The sequence below is a fragment of the Tympanuchus pallidicinctus genome, unplaced genomic scaffold (genome assembly GCF_026119805.1).
Source record: "Tympanuchus pallidicinctus isolate F22 unplaced genomic scaffold, pur_lepc_1.0 scaffold10, whole genome shotgun sequence".
In the NCBI taxonomy this organism is placed as follows: Eukaryota; Metazoa; Chordata; class Aves; order Galliformes; family Phasianidae; genus Tympanuchus; species Tympanuchus pallidicinctus.
This window is the reverse complement of record NW_026294619.1, coordinates 4989194-5011002: the sequence shown is the minus strand read 5'-3', so window position 1 is coordinate 5011002 and position 21809 is coordinate 4989194. Positions and strand designations below refer to the sequence as shown.

General features: G+C 37.9%; 1 protein-coding gene across 1 annotated transcript in view; it reads right to left on the bottom strand.

The window, feature by feature from the left end:
* F5 (coagulation factor V) overlaps positions 1-15634 on the bottom strand; it is a 35295-nt gene extending 19661 nt beyond the window's left edge. The window contains exons 1-8 of the mRNA XM_052665709.1: positions 15340-15634; positions 11509-11600; positions 10174-10296; positions 5625-5837; positions 4612-4755; positions 3685-3906; positions 2770-2935; positions 846-1023 (exon numbers count right to left, since the gene is read on the bottom strand). Of these exons, the coding sequence (XP_052521669.1) occupies positions 846-1023; positions 2770-2935; positions 3685-3906; positions 4612-4755; positions 5625-5837; positions 10174-10296; positions 11509-11600; positions 15340-15500 (1299 nt within the window). The 5' untranslated portion in view covers positions 15501-15634. The remainder of the gene's footprint in view (positions 1-845; positions 1024-2769; positions 2936-3684; positions 3907-4611; positions 4756-5624; positions 5838-10173; positions 10297-11508; positions 11601-15339) is intronic.
* Between the last annotated feature and the right edge of the window lie 6175 nt (positions 15635-21809).

The window sequence follows — 21809 nt, the reverse complement described above, 5'->3', positions numbered from 1 at the left end:
CTGGTACCTGGTGGGATCCTGCTTCTGCAGGGCTTCTGGAACCCACACTGTGAACTTCAGCTTCTCACACTTGCTGCCTAGAAAACATTTGTTCTTCCAGCTTCTAAGCACATACTGCCTCAGGAAATATGAAGTTATTGACTGAAATGCCTAACAGCCTTCAGCACTAGAGAAAACCAACTTAAAAGAAAATATTTTCCCTAATTCCAAGACTGAAAGGGGAAAGAGATTAGAAAAGACGACATCCTGTAAAACCAGGAAAAAAAGGAATGTTTTGATAAATTCATGCATCATTAAGTGACAACAGAAAGGCAAGAGGATGCGACACTACAAAACAGCAGCACAAACTTGTAATGTTTTGTTGTTTCATTTAATAACTCTATGAAAGATCATTTAACTACTGAAAACTGAGCAACACTGACTAAAACAGCCCAAAAAAATAACATCAGATGGGTGGCTCTTGAGGCTTAGCCTCTGACCTAAATTTCCCTAGAAGTCCAACCTGATCTGGCTTTCTTCACTGTGTACCAGTGACAACATACTTTACAAAAGAAAGTGTAAACGAATTAAGTTATTAAAATAAATATCAATCGTGAAATTATAGATAGACAGTTAAAAAATTTAACCTAAAGACTGTCACCTGTGATTATACTTTTTAATAAGGCCACTATTTATTAAATTAGCTAGAGGATTTGGAAAAAACAAAAAACAACCAACAAACCACAACCAAAAAGCAATAAAACCAGCCAACCAAAAAAACTATGAACAAATTAAACTAGTTCTTACACATCTCTACCAATAGAAAATTATTCTACAGCACTGAACTCTGAGCTTACAGTACTTACTTTAACTTTATCATTGATTTGAGCTCTTATAACTGGACCCAGAATCCCAGTTTCCTTGGGACGAGGAATTTCCAGACGTTTGGTGAAGCTGCCATCAGTATATTGTCTAAAAATAGCCTTTTTATATTTTTTACCTATTAGATTTGAGTAGTTGTCCAAATGTTGAGCTTTATAGTGTCTTAAAAAGAAAAGAAAAGACAAATGGATCAACAAAACTTGAAGAGTGACACCAATCACTGATCTGGCACTGAAGAAACTAGTAGAAATTCCACTATTTGAAATAAAATTCAACTCCAGAGTTAATCTAACGGTCCTCACCTCAAATTTTAACCTATATCAGATAAGAAAAAGTTTGCAATACTATTTGAGTTTTAGGGTCATGTACAACCAATTAATATCAGCGCTTTCATTGAGTTTAATAGAAAATACATGCAAGAAAGAGATAAATTGAAGTAGCACCCACATTTTCAAGATAAATTAACAGAAAATAATGTTCTTTAAAAAGGGCACAGACAAATTTAGGAAAAACACTGCTTACAATAGCAAACACTTCAGGGAAGCCAGGAACAGTGCTCAGATAACCTCAATCCCAATCAAATATTGTATAACAAATTGAGAAATTCCCATGTTTACAACATTGAGAATTATAATGCTGAGCAGAACTAAGATAAGCATTTCTAAGCAACCCAGAATAACGTGTTTGTCCTGGTCACTGGCCATTCAAAAAAGGCTACTGAACAAGGCCAAATGCTGAAATTCCAAACAAAAGAAGAAAAGGCAGAGCACTGTAGCAGTTGAGGGATGCCATGTAACTAGCCGAGAAAGAGATAAAAAGGAGACAAGTTTGCCCCATGCAATTTCTGAGCAAGTGAGAAGTGAAGCAAATGATAGCAAAGAAGAAGGTATACTTCACAGTTATGTCAAAACTATGTTGTAAGGAGGTATATCGACCCATATGGGATAAGGCATTTGTCTTGTTCTACTTAAATCCCTAAAGGTTCTTATGGACATCAGCTTGCAACACCAGCACCGACCCTGTATGATCCTACAGTGCACTGGCAGCACTGTGCACTACAACATCAAGTATATTGCAGAATTCCTTCTATTTCCTTGTACTTATCTTAAGTTGAACAGATCAACCAAATATGCTAATGTAATATGACTTTTATGTCATCTATTTGGTGCCATGCAAAGGTCACGTATAGAGCAATCTCTCTTTCGCCCTGTCCCATATTTTTTACCATGCTAACATTTTTAAAACCTTGATTCTCTAGAAATACTGCCTTTCTCCTCGAAGGATTGTTTATTTCAGCAGAATTTGTGTTGAAAAGTGATTTAGGAGGCAGGCTTGCATGCTACCTTCTGCATTTCCTGTCATCTGCATGTTTTAAGCTCCCCTTTAGAGGTGAAAGAAAGTGTTTTCTTAAAAGCGTTGCAGCAAAAGAAAGGCACTGACACACTGAAGAGAGTGCAGAGGAGGGTCACCAAGGTGATTAGGGGGACAAAATACATGTCATACAAGGAAAGGATGGGCTTACTCAGTTGTAAGAAGAAAGGGTTAAGGAAGGAATCTTGTTTTTATCTTTAGCTATGAAATGAGAGATACCATACACTTCTTCAGAGTTGCATAATGATGGTATGAGTGGCAATAGCTAAAGGTCTCAATATTAGAACATCTGATTACACGTGAGATTGAAAAGGCACCGAGGAGAGGCTAAAAGGTCCCAGCTGTGCAAACAATGAAAATTCAATCAGATAGGGGCTGCCCAACCTGGTGTAATTTTGCAGATGGATAGAATTTTTAAGTTTACACTGCTTTGTGTAGAAATTCAGGTGAGACAACCCTCAGAGGTCCTCTCCAACCTGAATTACTCTATGATTTCACATTAACATTCCATATTATGTTGACAAAGTATTATTTTACTTATCAAGGCTGTCTGGAATGGTTGGGGCATAATCCCAAACAACTTCTTCTGCAGCAATGAAATATTCCCAGTTTTTGATCATGCGACGTTCCTTAAGGGACAGACGACTCTTCTTCACCTGTCTGTCTCCACAGTCTCTTACAGTAAGGTAGCCATGCATTCCAGCTAATTGAAAAGAAACAGAGTACCACAGTGATTTTCCACTTTGAGCTCTGACCACCTGAATCACATTTCTTGTTTCTCTTTACCTCAGCCTGCAAGGTTTGTTTATTACTGTTATTTTCTCAGGCTTAAAGAGGTTGCATCGATGTGGCTTGGGAAGCCTTCAAGGAGCCTGTATTAATCAAATGGAATACAACAGCTCTCTCACCTACTTGTCCTTGGAAATATCAGCTGAATTGATAAAAAGCTTTGTTTTTGCTTGTTTTTTTTTTTTTTTTTCTTTTTCTATATTTTTCCCCAAAACACATCTTTCTGCTCTTATGAGAGATTTTTCTCAGTCTTTCAAACAGAACTTTGAACACTACTATCAAACAAACAATGAACAGCAAATATTTTCACCAGACTTACTAGATTGAGTGCTCCATATCTGAAAGAGCTCCATTTCTCTGAAAATAGGTGATTCCTCACTCATTTTAAAATGGTGATCAACTGAACAGCTTGCAGAGACTTAGAAGTTTGAATTCTGACTTACTGCTACTCTGATCTGCATGCAGATGTACAGCTGCAGATAAAAATGATTGGTAATTCATCTTGCAGTTCTAGTTTCAACAGAACATCCTATTTTCCAGTGTTTTCTTAATTAAATGAAAACTATCTGAAGTATGGTTATTCACTGCAGGACAGAAGCTTTTGGGGGCTTAAAGAAGAAAAGGAAAACTCTAAAGTTGCTTAATAAATAGACGTTTCCTTGCCTTTCAAGTGCTTTTGGACAAGAGAAGATATCAGCCACCTTCCTTCCTCACTCACTGTCATGTTCACTGTGGTTGATGCTCCTCCCACCAGGTTTACAGTAGAAACGCGGTGATGTCTTTGCTCCATGACCTGGCCATTTATATGAACGGAGAAAATTTCTGGCTTAGAACTCATTCCTATCAAATGCCAGCTAATGTTGTCATACATACAAGCCTCTAAATCTGAAAGAGAAGTGAGAAAGGTGTTAAATCTTGCATGCAAATGACAATCTGACTTACAGCAAACTGGAGAAGAAAGAAAAAAATCAGCAGCCTCTTTCTGAGAGCCAATTTCTCCTCACTTGAAAGAAATGAAAAGGACTGAAGTTGAAGAATGAAGGCTATGGGTAGTGAAATTAAGTACCCTATCTAGTATTTGCTTAATAAAAGCTCAGTACCCTAAACAGCCTTCTGTATTTGCTCTATGGACTGGACAGAGATAAGAAGAAAGGAGAACAAGGGAGAACGCTAACAGAATAGTCCTATTATCACCATCTTGATCTTCTCACTTAATTGTCTGATTTAATGGTAACTGACTTTCCACTTCCAGGAAGTTTTTCATCTGGGATATTCCATGTGCTGAAAAATCAGAAGTTCACCTAGTTACATCACTACTTCCCCCATTACCCAAGTAAAAAAAAAAAAAAAAAAAAAGGGTTTTGTTTGTTTTTAAAGTTAATAATCTTGTTTTCCTTAATAGCAGTATGGCACAGCACTCGTCCAGAATTTAGGTGATTAAAAACATGTTCTAAAAAAGGCTGTACCCCGCTCATCTAGTTCTGTCCTCTTGCACAAAAGCAAACAAACAAACAAAAAACAAACAACAAAGAAAGGCAACGTTCAATCTTCATTCATGTGTACGTCATGTCACATCAGCTTGTACAGTACCTGGTAGCGTTCCATCAGCGTACCCATTAATTGTGTATTTAAGTGATGCTGATCTTTGCCAACTCTTGTTTTCATCAAACACACCAAACATTAGTATATATTCCTTGTCAAAAAGTTTCTGTGACCCATCCTCATTTAGGCTTCCTATGAAAAATAAATAAATAAAAGGTGTTAATTTCAAGCAGAAGTGAAGCAGTTTCCATACCAATGCAATGGCATGTGTATGTATTTAACTAACTTGCTTCTGTTACAATGTGCTGCCTGAATCTGCTTCCAAAAACAAAGATCTTAAGAATGATCATAAAGTGATTTTATTTCTGAAAATGCTTTTTGTTTTAGGTAACCATGGAATCAAAAAGTCTAATATCCAAGAAAAGAATATTCAGCAGCCTTCTCAACACAACTAGACTGACTTCTCTCTTCTGAGACTACAAGGCAAGGAGGATGGCTGAGCCATCTGCAGTGTGAACACTGCCTTTTCAAATACGCCATGAGGTCATCAGCTCCTTTAAAAAGCATAAAACTGCATACAAAAGACTCACAAATACTTCAGAATTGGATCAGTTATAAGAAAGTATCGAGTTGAGTTTGTCATACAGGTGAGATTTCTATCAAAAAGTAGAATTCATTTTGGGCATAAGTACCTACCACACAGAATTATGGCTCTTTCTACAGATTGTTCACATACAAAAAAAAAAAAAATATATATATATCCATTTGCTGCTTTCAATATATGTACATCATTTAAGACTAAAATAGATGTCATTTGGACTGCAGAAACTAAAAACTTTGGGAGCATGCAGATTTTTCTACTTAGAATGAGGCAGCTGCCTTAAATGTCTTTCTTTAATGAGAGACTACTCTTTTATATTTATGAGAGACTACAAAATCCTGTTTTCTTGCAGAAAGGAGTCTTAGCTTAACAGCAGAATTTATCTGTTTCTCATACAAAACTTAATCAGTCAGCACTTTAACTGAAAAGTCCCTTTTTATAACATTCCCATATTCATTACCTTTCTTGCAGATAAGCAGTGCTCCAATCAATCCAGAGTTAAAATCTGTTACCATGTTCTCATGAGAATAATACGCATAAGTAAGACAAGGAAGGTCAGCTTCTCTTGGACCAACTTCTTCTGTTATATCCCACACATATGTGTAGACCTGGCCTGGAAGCACAGCATCATCTTGTTTTTCTGCAGATGATGTTCTGTCATCATACAGAGAACCTTCAAAGAAGAGAAAGCAGGGTGACATGAAAACTGAGTACTTAAAGTATGAGCTAATTGAAGTTCCTACAACAATTCCAAAAGCTTGCTGTCTTTCTTACATATTTGATATTTCATAGGGATGACTGATGGCTCCACTTACATTGTGGGGAGTAGCATGTAGGAAAGTATCTATTTCACTATCCTGTTTCTTACAGATTCAAGATTTTCTAAGACTGTCACCTCTGTCAAAAGGTGTCTGTCTTCAAATTAACAGAGTTAAGATGGCATGAACCTTCAGCCTCTGCTCACTGATATTCAGTAGAAGTTGAAATACTGCTCTCTTTGCCAGCTTTCTAATCGCTTCTCATAAAGCCACTGTGCAGGCCAGCATTGGCTTGCTGCCTTAGAGCTTTTGTGCACTGCATATCTAAATAACAGTAATGTCTCATATCTAAGCCTACAATAACCAAAGAAATGTAATACAAAAAAGGGGAGTCAAAAAATGAAAATTCTAGGTGCAAAACACACATTAATAGAACAGTGAAACTGAATTACTTATCACACCTATGTGATATCCCAGGAGATGAAGGTAAAAATTTTGTACCCACACAGCAAATAAAGCCTTGAATAAATTTGGAAACAGCAAGTAAAAACTTTGGTTCAGCACCTAGAGCAAGGCAATTCAAGGAGCACAGGCAATCGCAGAGATTCACCCCATGATATAGCAGGAATTGATGTGTCAGTTTGGACACTATCAACAAGAGATCATAAACTGTATAAATGAGTTTACAGTTCCTGAAGAAGATTATTTTACACTTGCAGGATAATATTCTCGGAAAACGGTGTGTTCATCCTAGCAGTTATGTGAGGGAACAAGAAAATGGCCCAAGTTCCATTTATTTCATGAACAGTTACCCACCTACTCAATTCAAAGGCCACAAAATTGTCAGGCCCTCCACGTAGTCTACAAAATCATTCATGGAGAACTTTCTCAATGTTTGTTTCTGCGGTTCTAGATCAGTGTTGTTCTGAAAAGCTTACAGTTTAGAATCCTTCTCTCTTCTCTCTTCCACTTCTTTCACCAAAATCTGCTCCAAAAAGAAAAGGCCAAAAAACCTCAAGACGCCCTTGCCCCAACACTTTTCTGGGCCACTCTCTTCCGTGTTCAAATATCAACAACTGCAGCTCTTTGAGAAGAAGGGGCCTTTCATGCCTTTGCTCTGTCCAGTTCAAATTTACAGTCATTTTCAGGTTTCTGGGGACAAAACCTGCATAAGTACCCACTGTTGAAGATGCTTCTCTTTTTATGAATAAACATTCTGTAGCACAGTCTTGAGTCTAATTCTCCTTCATTCCGAAAGAGCTAGATTATTAATTAGCAACTTTGTCTTTCTACCTGCTTCAGGTTGTCTTCACAGCCTTAATTAATTTTATAAGGCCAGTCCACTACTGCATCTTTTTTTATACTTCCATGTGAATTCCAGCTTTCTGCAGCCTACTTGCCTATCCTTTAAATTGTCTTAACATCAAAATGTATTTTATTTTTGATCGTTAGAGAGTTTTAAATGGCCAGACAGCATTAAGTTGAGTGATAAAAAAAAAAAAAAAAAAAAAATGCTAGTTCTGCCCAATCATTGTTGTACCCTGGAAAAGCATTAGACTATATTTGCGTTATCCAAATGCATATATTCAGGTTCTGCTAGGGAATACAGCTTCTCACCCCTTCACTCCCTTCACTTCCTCAGGTTCCTGAGGTGCAAACTGAACTAGCACAGTGGAGCTGGTCAGGAGAATGTACGTTTCAGAAGACACTCACGTTCACTCACAAACAAGAAAGAAGCTGAAAATAGGTGTGAAGTTTTAATCCACTATCAACAGATATCTGTGCTACACATAAACCCAAACGTTCAAAGAATCACCAAGGTTGGAAAAGATTTCCAAGATCATCTAGCCTAACTGTCCGCTTATCACCAATACTTCCCCACTAAACCATCTCCCATAGTACCTCATCTAAACGTTTCTTGACCACCTCCAGGGATGTGACTGCACCATGCCCACGGGCAGCCCATTCCAGCACTTGAACACTGTTTTGGAGAAGAACTTCTTCGTAACATCCAACCTAAATCTCCCCTGGCACAACTTGAGGCCATTCCCTCCAGTCCTGTCGCTAATTATGCAGGAAAAGAGGCCAACCTCCACCTTGCCATAACCTCCTTTCAAAGTAATTGTAGAGAGTGATAAGGTCAGCCCTGAGCCCCCTCTTCTACACACAAAACAATTCCAGTTCCCTCAGCCACTCCCCATAAGACCTGTGCTCCAGACTCCTCACCAGCTCCGCTGACCTTCTCTGGACACGCTCCAGGGCATCAACGTCTTTCTGGTAGTGAGAGGACCAAAACTGAACACAGTACTTGAGGTGCAGCCTCACCAGAGCTGAGTACAGGGGACAATAACCTCCCTGCTCCTGCTGGCTGCATTCTTTCTGATACAAGCCAGGATGCCATTGGCCTTTCTGGCCACCTGGGTACACTGTTGGTTCATGTTAACCAGCCTAGCATCAACCAACCTCCCCATGTCCATTTCTTGCACACAGTCTTCCAGCCTTTCTGCCCCAAGCCTGTAGCATTGCCTGGGGCTGTTGTGGACAGCATGCAGGACCTGGCACTTGTTGAACTTCATCCCATTGGCCTCAGCCCAGCTTTCCAGCATGTCCAGATTGCTCTGTAGGGCTTTCCTACCCCCAGGCAGATCGACACTTCCTGCCAGCTTGGTGTTCCCTGCAAGTTTACTGAGGGTGTACTCAATGTCCTTGGTCAAGATCTTAAACAGGACAGGCCCAGCACATACCCTTGGGGAGCACAACTCGTGACCAGTCACCAGCTGGATTTAATTCCATTCACCACCACTTTCTGGGCCTAGCCCTCTAGCCAGTTCTTTACCCAGCAGAGTGTACCTGTCCAAGCCACGGGCTGCCAGTTTCTCAGGAGAATAATGTGGGAGACAGCATTGAAGACTTTGCTGAAGTCTAGGTAGACTACATCAACAGCCTTTCCCTCATTTACCAGGCAGGTCACTCAATCACAGAATGAGATCAGGTTAGTTAAGTAGGACCTGCCTTTCACAAACCCATGCTGGCTGGGCCTGATCCCCCGACTGTCCTGCACATGCTGATCTGCTCCATAATCTTCCCTGGCACCAAGGTCAGGCTGACAGGCTTGTAGCTCCCCAGATCCTCTTTGCAATGCTTCTTGTAGATGAGAGTCACATTGGCAAGCCTCCAGTCCTCTGGGACCTCTCTGGATGACTGGGAACGCTGCCTCTGCCTGCTCTCTCAGCACCCTTGCATGGATGCCATCTGGCCCTATGCACAGTCTAGGTGGAGTAGCAGATCTCTAATTGTTTCCACCTGAATTCTGCTCCCCATCTGAGTCTTCCAGGTCAGGGGATAGAGTTCCTGAGGATAACTGGTCTGACTATTAAAGACAGATGTAAAGAAGGCATTGAGAACCCCTCAGCCTTTTCCTTATCCTCAGTGGTCACATTCACCACCACATACAGTAAAGGACAGAGATTCTCCTTAGCTCTTCTTTTACTATTCATATATTTGTAAAAAAAATTTTGTTCTCTTTCACTACAGAGTGATTTCAAGCTGGGCTTCTGCCTTTCTAATTTTCTCCCGACATATCCTAACAACTTCTTTGTACTCTCACAAAGCTGCCCATCCCTTCTTCCACTGGAGGTAGATTCTTTTTCTCTTGGAGAAAAAGTTCCCTTTTCATCCACAAAAATCTTCTTCCGCTCCTGGCTCATCTTACAGCACAGGGAGACAGCTTGCTCCTACCTTTACCCTTCAGAACTGAATCTCCAGAGACCCTCCCTATCAGCATCCTGAATAGTTTAAAGTCTGCCCTCTGGAAGTCCAAGGTAGCAGTTTTGCCCCCCCACTTTCTTGACATCACCAAGAACAGAGAACTGCTATTTCATGGTCACTCTGCTCAAGACAGCTCCTGTTCTCCATATCTCCTACCAGTCCTCTGTTTGTGAACAACAGATCTGGTGGGACATCTCCTCTGGAAGGCTCTCTTACAAGCTGCATCAGGAAGTTATCTTCCACACACTCTAGAAACCACTCTAGAAACTGCTTCATTTGCATTGTATTTACAGCATATATCATGGAAGTTGAAATCCCCCATGAGAACAAGAGCTGGTAATCATGCAACTTCTGCCAGCTGCTCATAGAACACCTTGTCTGTCTCTTCATCCTGGAAGATGAAGACCCCCACCAGGACGTCAGCATTGGTCGGTTCTCTCTCTAGTCTACAAGAAGAAAACATGGGGATTTTACAGCATTTACCTTCTGCCTTTTTGTTGTAAACTAAGCCTTGGGGATGAATACTGATGGGCTTGTCAGCCATATTCTTAAAGTGAACTATTAAAGTATCTCCCACTTCGGCACGCAGGGTTGGCCCAAGCAGTCCTGTCAAGATAAGGAGAGAAAAATTGTGAACAAAACAGTTTGCTTAATGAAAGGAAGAATTCTTTTTCCAGCAGAGAATAAGAGCTCGCTCAAAGTACAAGTTGCACAAACTATAGACAGGAACGTAATACCACCACAAAGATTTACCTGTAAAAAGACTCATCAGGCAGAAAAACCTGCAGTTTACCGACAGTTATGTTATAAAACTGAGTAGCACTCTGGCTATTTTCCAGATATTGCATATTTATCAAATGGTTTCTGTTGGACGTTCATTGGGAATTTCTAGGATTCATTCCTTCACATGCAATTTAGTCAGATATTTTTAGGGAGGCAGAAAAAGAGATTTCAAGGGCATTAAAATATTTCTTTAAGTAGCACTCTCAATGCACCTGTCAAAGAACAAAAAGTACCTAAAATGTATTCTAAAGTTGAAAATCACATGTTGAAAATTTTTTTACGCAAAGCCTGCAAATGGTTCTAGGAGGGCCTTAAACCTGTTCTCATATTGCAGAACCAACCAAAAAAAAAAAAAAAAATCTCATTAGAAAAAGCCTGCTAAAGTAATCTTTCACCTGTTTGTTTCCTTTATTGTAAGCCACTTTGTGAATTTCTTTCTCTGTTAAACAAGAATGTTCAGAAAAAAGAGGAAAACACATTTGGAAAAAAATCAGATTTTTCAGGCTCACTTGGAACAATTTGGTATCACCAAAACGACATAAGTTTGCTTTGAAATTAGATGCTTTTAACATCTGAAGTTATTTTTTCATTAATATGAAGAACAGACTATGTAATTACTCTGCATAAGTATCAAAATACAAGTATAACACATATGTATAGCATCAATACAAGACTTTGCCTTTATCCATCTAAAGCACCTTGAAATAGTAAAGGACATCAAAGGCAAGGAGTTATTTTTTCACACTTGACCTCATAATTCATTTCTTCCTTTCCATTCCTTCCTTTCTGGTGATCTATCAGAAACACATTTAGTCTCAGACCTTGAGCAAATTGTACATGAATTTATAGTGTCATATATAGTGTCATATATAGTGTCATATATAGTGTCATATATAGTGTCATATATAGTGTCATATATAGTGTCATATATAGTGTCATATATAGTGTCATATATAGTGTCATATATAGTGCCACATTACTGTGTGTTACTGGCTTTAAGACAAGCAGCAAACAAGCATCTTCTTTTCTATTTACCTGTAGACTTATCTGCTGGCTTTTCTTTTTTAAAATCCACTTCATATTCTCTGTAAGAAATTTTCTTAAACACAGGATCCAAATGTATCAACCTGAAACCACAAGAGTTACAAAACAATTAAAAGAATGAAGATTCAAAAAAATGTCATTACAGATTAACAGATACCTTGGAAAATGAATTCTGGAATTACATTTCATCACTTCCACATTTTGCTGAAGGCTGGCCACCATAGTCCAACTCTCTGTACAGTCTTTCTTTTCCTGTTACTTCACTGTACCTATGATATTCTTGAGCTAAACTATTTCATACATATTAGACATACAATTACAATACCTAGCTCAGTTTACCCCTTATTTTGCTTCTAGTTTCTATAGTCCTGATTTTGCGATGAAGATGTCTTTATTTTCTTCACTATTTAAGACACAGTGGAAGATGTTCTGACATTTTATCTGGAAAGCATCTGACACAACACTATGAGAAACCTGTATTTCTCTTTAAGGCTCATCACAATGATTCTATAATAGCATAAATAACAAACACCAGTAGCAGCTATGACAAAAATAAACAACTAAGACAACTGCTTTTCAGGGAAACCTGGCAGTTCTTAATCTTGTTACATAGATGAAATGCACACCAAGTACACCACAAACTGTTTTCTCAGCAAATGCACAGGCAAGCAGGCAGGAAACCAGCACAGAAGCCTTCTGGAATTAAAACAATGGTGAAACAAATGTTAAAGGGAAAATACTTTGTGCTTAGTTTAACATTTATGGTTGATTTCCTAGTACGTACAATGACTGAATCCAACAGTACTTCTACTTGCTATTTTTGTAATGCCCTCTCAGTTAAGCAAGGCACTTTTGATAACAGGAAGTTTATGGGCTGCTCACACACACAGAGGCTGTGCAGAGATAATCAAATGAGCTGGCTTCAGTGACATTCAGGGTCCAAATGGAGGAGATCTATTCTTGAAGAGATTTTTGTAAATCCTTCTCTTACACTTTTGCAACAACAGTCAGGCAGAAGCAGTTCATGCTTCAAATCTTGGAAGTCACTGATAAAATTTAATTTCACTCTGAAGGAAAAGGGCATGATCCATGATCTTCACTGATGTGCTGCCCTAATTTGACAATGTGCAATAGAACACGTACATAAGACTACAGGGGTAGAGGAAGAAACTTACCAATGCCAACTGTACAGCTAAAAGAAACAAAGGAATTGGGTTACCAACACTTCACAAATCTCAGAACATGCAATTTGGTCTAGTTACAAAACTTTCAGTAGCTGCATCTGCAATGCTTCACTCACAAAAAAACACATTTTCACTCTAAGTATTTTATGTATGTTACTTATACACAGTAATCTATAAACCTCTATAAAGATAGAGGGACCTTGATAAACTCAAAAGGTGGGCCCATGTGAAATTAATGAAATTTAATAAAGCAAAGTGCAAGGTTTTGCACCTAATTTGGGGTGATCCCAGATGTTTATACAGACTGGGAGAAGAACTTCTTGAGAGCAGCCATGCTGAGAAGGACTTATGGGTCCTGGTTGATGAAAAACTTACCACGAACCAACAGTGAGCCCTCATAGCCTGGAAGGCCAATGGTACCCTGGGCTGCATGAGAAGAGGGGTGGCCAGCAGGGTGAGGAAGGTGATTGTCTCTCTCTACTCTGCCCTTGTGAGGCCCCAGTTAGAGTGCTGTGTCCAGGTCTGGGGCCCCAAACACAGGAAAGATGCAGAGCTACTAGGAAAGGCTTAGAGGTGGGTCACAAAGATGATCAGAGGGATGGAGCACCCTCCTATGAAGACAGGCTGAAAGAGCTGGGCTTGTAGAGAAGGGAAGGCACCAGGTAGACACCATAATGGCTTTCTAATATTTATATACTAGTCATTAGGGAGATTTTAAACAGGAGAGAAATCAACTTTTTACATGGGTAGATAGTGATAGGACAAGGGGTAATGATTTTAAATTAAAGAGGGAAGATTTAGATTAGATGTCCGGGGGAAGTTTTTCATTGAGAAGACAGTGAGGTGCTGGAACAGGTTTGCCCAGAGAAGCTGTTGATGCCCCACTTCTGGAGGTGTTCAAGGCCAGACTGGATGAGGCCCCAGGCAACCAGAGCTGCTGAGTGACAACCCTGCTGGCAGAGGGTGGCCTGGAACTATGAGATCTTTACAGTCCCTTCCAAACCAAGCCATTCTATGACTGTGCTGAAGAGAAGCTAAGTATCCTTAGTCTAAACATCTTGAAGCTCACTTAAAAAAAAAAAAAAAAAAAAAATCAGCAGAATCCACTTTATTTGCAGCATCATCATTTACCTAGAACTCTAAGAACCAAACAATCAGATTCTTTACATTTAAGCACCGAGTTTCTGTTGAAAGAGAATGAGTTACATACTCAAATGCCTTTGGGATTCAAGTCATTAGCCTTTCTGCAATAAATATTATTCCAGAGTTTTTTTTCTTTGAGCTGATGTTCTACAGAGTTCATTAGATCCACTCAATATTGTGTTGCTCTACGTACTTCTGTGATATTACTTCAATAGGCATTGAATATGGAAAAAGTCTTACAAAATTATAGACTGAAAACTTCAAACTGAGGTTTGAGGCATATCCTATCCACTGCATGAAAACAATTTATCCAAAATGTGATGTTTAATAAAATGGTAGGTAATCTGCATATTGATGCATTTAGTGCAGACAAGAATTAAGTTCTAAACACTAAATCCACACGTCCAGGTCAATAGTTGACATTTGGCTTAGTTTACCCACACTTAAATTCTTGGCTGTTTGGTATTAAGGTGATAGCAGTTTCTTTTTTACACTTCCAAGGGGAGTTTTAGAAACCATAGAAACTTTGTTTGAATTAATCTTAAAAAACATTTAGAAAAACTGAAATCTGACCTGGAAGTTCAAATTTACACACACACAAAACCAGACTAAGAAAACCAGTCATGCGCTGATACAAAAAAAATGCAGTAGTATTAAAATACATCCTTCAGTATCAGAGAAAACACATAATTTGTATTATTTAACCCCAATTCATGAACAAATAAAAGCTGTGAATTGTGTCCATATAGTGAGCATAGTATAAGAATGAAGTATAATCAATTCCAAAGAAGGTGCAAGTCATTTGCAGCATTGCACTTGCAGTGTTTATTATCACAAGCATATCTTGTCAAAACAAAGAAGCGAATTTATATGCTCGATCTGCATGTGCATGTAGCATTATCAGCTTGCAATGCAATAAGAAAAAAGAATTTTGAAAATAGTATTTTCACTTAAATAGCAATATTTGATTCTACAACCTTTGCTCAGCAGAACCCAGGATGAACATTTCACAGAAACTACTGAATAACTCAGAAACAACATCAGCTAGTTCCAAAGTTCATCAGGCTCTGATTTAAGTGAAAGTAAGAGTACCCAAATTAGAAGCCACTTACTCCCTAAAGTCTGAAAGCTTTTGCAGAATTACCAATCTACTGCTAATTCTAGCAATCCATAAAATCCATACTTTTAAAAATAACGACACTAAAACAAAACAAGACAAAAAAACCCAAGACAACAAAACAAACAAAAAAACCCACCGGACAGATACAGAAGATGATAAAAGCAAGTTCTGAATATATGCAACAAAAGTGCTCTGAAAATCTAAAAAAATGATTTTATTAAAGCTTCTGATACTTCATTGGTTCTAGTTGAGATCACACAGGTCCTCCAAAACCAACTGAAGTATTCCTGGTCTCTGAAATTCCATAAGAGACTAAAAAAACCTTCAGTCACAAGACAGGACTAGTTTCACCCTTCCCATCTTGTACTTTGTTACCTGGACTTTTCCTCAGACTCCGGTTTGTAGGTCCAAACAGTGAACTGAGCAGCTATATAATGCTCCCTGACCTTCACAGCTCCCACCACGTGCTTCTCTGAGTCCGGCCACCATGAACTGAGCAGAAGCAAGAGAAAAAGATGCATGCAGTGGAGTGTCATGGTATGAATGCCTGCTTATGCTGCTCTGGAAGATGAAGCAGAAACTGCTACTTTTATTGCTGTTTCAGCTTCTAACTTCCCCTCAGAAATGAAATAATCCTGACGCAAGAGGGTAACACTGTTCGCTGCACTCAGGTCACTGCTCTTCACCTCCTCCTCCCCTTGCTGACAGGGATCCAGTAGAGATAAAAAAAAAAAAAAAAAAAAAAAACACCAACCTGTTTAAACTACCTTCACTCCCCTCCTCCACATCATTTTCAGGAAGAGACAGGCACCAAGGGGAAGCTGCTTCAGCCCCCCTACAGACTGTGGGTGGGTCATTGTCTACTGAAGCAGCAGGATATCAGAAGCAGGAAACAATTACTTAGATTACTTACAATTACAAGATGTTTGACTTGGTTAGGAAGAAGGGGGCACGTGTTCCATCTTCCAAGAAGATTTAAAAAAAAAAAAAAACCAAAAAACTCAGCAGATAGTCAGTATACTGGAAATTTCCCAGTTGGATTTTACACCTCTTAGAGCCTAAGGAATCATTCCTTTTGAGAGACAAAATGCTGAAGGATTAGATACAGGGACTAGAAGTAGATGCAGAGCTAAATATATTTCAAGTTTACTTCAGGTTACCTCATACTGAATATTCATAATTTCCAAACACGTTGTTAACTTCAGCTTGGTTCTCACAACATTCTCAAGAAACTCAGATAATGGATAATGAAATGGCTTCCCATTGGCAGCTCACAGGCCAGCCTGAAGATTTGTCTGCAATCAGAATCCTTCTAATCAAGTCTTCATTAGGATTTATTGTAATTTATCTAGGGAAAAATTATTAGGAAAGTACCTTTTGATAAGCTCAGTATAAATGTCAACTGTATCAACAAAGGCGTCTCCCTCTTTTTGCTAGTGTTTAAAAACATGTCAGAACAACAAGAAAATTGTTAAATTTGATCCCTGTACTCTGAGATTATTGGAGAAAAAGAAAAAACACTTTTTTTTTTCCCATGAATACATATTTACAATGTTGTTTTTTTTTTTTCTTCAAGAATGCCTTGCTGATGTTTCCAAGAAAAAAAGAACCTAACTTACTTAAAAAAAGAAGTCAAAATAATTTCATTCCAGACTCGGACAAAAATAAGGATGAAATTACTTTATACTACTTCAAAACAAAAGCTGCTAAGTTCCAGGTTCAACAATTCCTTGCTCAACAGCAGAATGCCTGACTGGCAGCTTCTATGGTAACTCTATCCAAACGAGTATGACATAGCCTTAGAAGAGATAGGGAGACAGTTAAAAAATAAACAAATGAGACATGACTAATTGCTAAATGTTCACTTACCAAAGTTCTGGATAGTTCAGTGCCTAAACCTGAAAAAAAAAATAAATCACAACTTGTAGAGCAAAAAACCACAGGCATGGAAAAATAGGTTAGCTCCTATTCCACCTGCATGGAGCTCATTAGTTGTAGCCAAGAGCTGCTTTGACTCATACATGAACTTGATTCAAAATCCAGAATCCAGCAACAACCAGATAGGACTACAGTGTGTGCAATACTATTGAAGAGAAAATCTTAGGTACACAGTTCAATAGTATCTCATTATTAATTATTGTTTTGATTAAAGAATCCACCACAATCCTTAGCAAACTTCTTCAATGATTTTAAAGTAATTAGTTACAATATTTGTCTCACTTCTGCTTTGGTCCTAATCTTATCTCTGGCTAAGGATTTATTTCAGTGCCAGTGTTTAAAAGTCTGACAGTGTAAAAATGCCTGTAATTTGGATTTTACAAAAAAATAATTTCTGGGCATATGAACAATCCGTACAAAACTGATGAAGAACAGCTGTTTCTGAAGTACATTCTGTTAAAACTAAACCATCTTCACTTTTAAATCAGTTGTCTCATCTCCAGAAGCACATTTCTCAGACACCAAATCACGAAGAAGTAATCAAAAAGTAAAAGGGATCAAATACATTAGGAATCAAAAATGCATTGTATCAGTGAAATCGCTTTTCACAAACTTGGCTGATAAAAATCAATAGTTTTAAAAGAAGAGTGATCAAAACAGACCAGACCAATCTTCCATTAAGCTACAATGATTAGCATGCATCAGCCTTCTTTAATCTTTTAAGAACAAAGTCCCATGTTGGCTATTTACCTATTTTCTCCTCACTTTTCCCGTCTCATAAGATCCACGTAAAGTTGAGTAGCCTGAAGTCATCTAGGTTAGCCTGTTTCTTTTTTGGTAGTAATTTAAAAAAACTTACTGTACCTCACTGTGTCCTCCAGGCTTTGGGATGTTTCACTGTTTTGAACATCAGTATTAATAACCTGAAGACCCTGATTCTTTCTATTTTTTTTCTATTAACTGCCTACAGTTGTGGTTGTTTTTTTTTCCAGTTAGAATTGGCTGTCTGCAAAATACTAAAATAAATAATGTTACAAGTGATACAGAAATACATTTTCAGGTTCAGTTCTTTCAAAACCATGCAATTTTATTGTCTATACATAAACATAGCTACAATATTAACAACTTCTCCTTGGCAACACTATATGTGCATCTAGTTTTGTTATCATCATTGCTTGCCCTTATTTTTAAACAGCAACAGTAACACCAAAAGATTTTGTGGGCAAAAGCCATGCATGGAGTTGCATGGATCCAGTCCACACTGACAAAAGACATTCAGTGTTATTCCCAAAAGCTATGTAGTACTTCTGGGATGTATTGATATTCACATGATTTTTTCACATTGATATTTGGGATGTATTGATATTCACATGCTCCATAAAAATAAAGCATGGAAAGAGAAGCATAAGCAGTATTTTCTAATAATAAAAGCTAGCTACTTCCTACTGAGGAAATGTATTGTCTGTTCCAACACCTAGTAATTATGGTCCTGGAACAGAAACATACTAAAATGGTGGCACTGTAGATTGACCTTTAAAACAAATTAGAATTGTAAATTTTTCAGGCCTAATAGCCTAGACTGAGTCTGTGCAATCAAGAATAGATGACTTTTCAAAAAAGAGCTCTGAAATTATTTTCCTCTTTCTACAAATTACTAGGACCTATAACAAAATTCTTTCTGCTCTATCACAAACACTATCCTAAGTGCTCCAAGGCAGCAACAACTCAAAAGTTGCTGTCAGTTTTAACAGTTGCATTATTGTGACAAAGAGGGAGCTAGCATAAAGAAAAGGTTATATAGCAATTATTGAATTGGTTGCTATTAATAACCTCACGCAGACTTCTCCCTCTCCCATTCAAGCACACAAAAAGCACAACGTGCCCAGTAAGAACTTCATTTAGCAAAGGGTGAAAGGACTTCTATGGGCAAACAGTGAGTTAATTATTGATCAGCAGCAAACACATGGTTTTGAATGCAGGTAAAAGATGGAGAGGGCACTTACCAAATCTACCAGGCACAATTCATATGAGAAGCCACCAAATAAATATCTTCACATCTGTAAGAATGCACTAAAGCTAATAAAAGTTAAAAAATGACTAATTTTAGAAAATTTGAAGCAGATGTACTATGTTGAAAGCCACAAGTGCATACTGTGAAAATGAACATTATTTAGAAACTCTTCACCTTTCTTTCTGAGAACAAATTACACATTCTGTATTTGGTGGCAGCACACATATAAGAACACATTCTGTGCAGCTCTTATATGACCACATAACATCTGTGGTCATACAGACTATAGGACAGCAAAAATGCAGAACAAAAATATTTAACATATTTGTCTGACATTGTTGCCTTTTGGTCTGAAAAATGTTCATATTAAGAAAGAAAAACTACCTTCCATTAACATTAGTAACAACAGACTCAAAAAATTTTTACTTATTTTTGCCCCAAACTTTTCAGTCTTATTCCACAAGGGATTTTGCTCCTACTCTCAGTCCTTCTTGTATTCTGTGTTTCTGTTTGACTTCTGTACTAGGATTTCTTTATTTGTTCAGTCTTACAACTGATTTGCTAGACAGGACAAACTGCCTTCATGCTAAGTCAGTCATAGCAGCATGTCCACCTTGGCTTTCTTTCTGCTTAGAATGAAAGCGGTCAGAACACAGGCATTCTGGTTTTCTAGCAACTGATTAGGCTGTTTGTTACCAAGCTGGTTAAACCAGCTGCACTTTCCCACATCTACATGGAACAGATGAATTGAACTTTCAAAATTCTAAATAAATAAATGGTGTGGGTTTTTTTTGTTTTGTTTTGTTTTTTCCACATCTCATTTAGTATCACTAAGGTTAGTCCCTTTTCATCAAAACCCATTCTCTCCAGTAGTAAATAAATAAATAAAACCACAACTTCAGTTCAGATTCAATGGAATCAGAATTTTACCCTGGTTTCCACTGCAATACCTGTAAACTAGGATGTATTCAGAAAAGTCTAAGACTGATAAATAGTGATCTAGAAGGCAAGTGAAAAGCCATAGAAACTATAAAAAGTGCAGCAGAAGAAGCACACCAGAAGAGCAGAACTTCTCAGGAACTTTTTTAACGTAGAAGAAAAATTCAGACCTGCTTTTAGCAGGATTTGCTAAAAGCTACAACTGAAGTTATTATATTTGATTAAATTTATAGCAGATCCTATAACAGCAATCTTCACTTAAAAAGGAATTATTAATACCAGTGTCAAACAGAAGAAAATATGAATGTACAGTATAACTGCTGGAAGCATACACATCAGCTTTTCAGGTCAGGTACAGCCACTCTGATACGCAGCCAAATAGAGAGCATCATACATGTTAGTCACCAAGTATCTGCTTATTTTCACGTGCGGGATGGGCTTTATGGTACTCAGAGTATATTAGTGCTACAAATTCAATATTTAATATCCTGGTGCTGATGGAAGCCACTGGCTAGCTGGCTTCAGTGCTGTTGCCCTGTTTATCTGAAATGGTCACACAAAAAAGCCTTCAGTAGTTTAAATCACGCCAACTTACTTTCACCAACAGCCTGACTAAGAATGTCGTAATTACTATCTCAGCATATTGGAAACCAGTGAAAAACTAATTTACCTTCCTAACGAGAACATTTTGGCAGAGCAAAGAAACAGAAACTCCAAAACAATGTATCAATGCTGGTTAATTTTAAATCATAAGATCTGTTTGGTCCCCTCCTCATTAAAAAAATAATCTATTCACTAGGTGAAGAACAACAATTTCACTCGCTACCAAAAAATCCAAAACATCTTTGAAATGAATCTGATAAGGAAATCTTATTGCATGACTCAGTGGGTGTGGTTTTTATCATGTTTCAGCCAGCATTACTGTTCACTTACGCAGACATTGCTTAAATTCTGTCCAAGAAGGAAGTGAAGATGGATATCAAAAGAGGAAAGTTAATTTAAATACAGAAGAAAGAATTGGTTACAGGCTCTCAGGTAAGAGCATGGTACAGAGAACAGCCAAGAAAGGGTTCCCTTATGCCAGCCTTCTTCTTCAACAGTAAATTCAGACAGCCACAGGTATCCAACTTCGGATTCTCTGGCAGGATGATGTTTGGCAGACAGTGATGTTGCGATAGCTACAGATTTAAGTGAACCTATGACATACACTTACCAATCCTTTCTCCCCATCTCCATCAATGAAAAACTAATGTTGTACAGCGAAAAAAAGTGGCTGCCAAAACCTGGATGTGTCTGTGATATCTGACTTCACAAACATCACAAACAATGCCAGGTACAGTTACCCTCAAAATGGAAACCACGCTATTAAGCTACCAGTTAGCATAGTCTATAGGTCAAGACATGTTACAAGACTAAACTTTAGTCTAACACAGTGATTTTAACCCTCTACCTTCAATCTGGGATTTTTTCAACACGACTGTTCTTGCCTTTATTACAAGATCAGCAGACTACACACTATTTTTCTCCCTAAGAATTCCATCTCAAAATGCTAACCTTGTTCTAGTGTGAATATAAATTAGTTTTCAAAGCATGCTTATTTAGAGCTACTTTAGTTTAAGATGCAGTTAAGTTTTCCTAACAAGATTCTACTTAATTTCTTTCAGGTTTAAATCTTCCTACAGTTAGAGCAAATACAATCATTCACAATGAGGGGAAAACAAACAAATAAACAAACAAACAAAAAAAACCAGCAAAAAAAAAAAACCAAACCCAAAATGCCTTCGCTTTCAGGTGAATTTAAATCAGACAAAAATAAATGAATCACAACAAAGCCAAAAGCACAAGGATTCTACTAATAAAGGAGACTGACTTCCATGTATGGAGGAAAAATAGTTTTCTGTTGAAATCATTTTGAAAGAATTATGAACAAAAAAATTCCACTTCTTATTGCAGTATG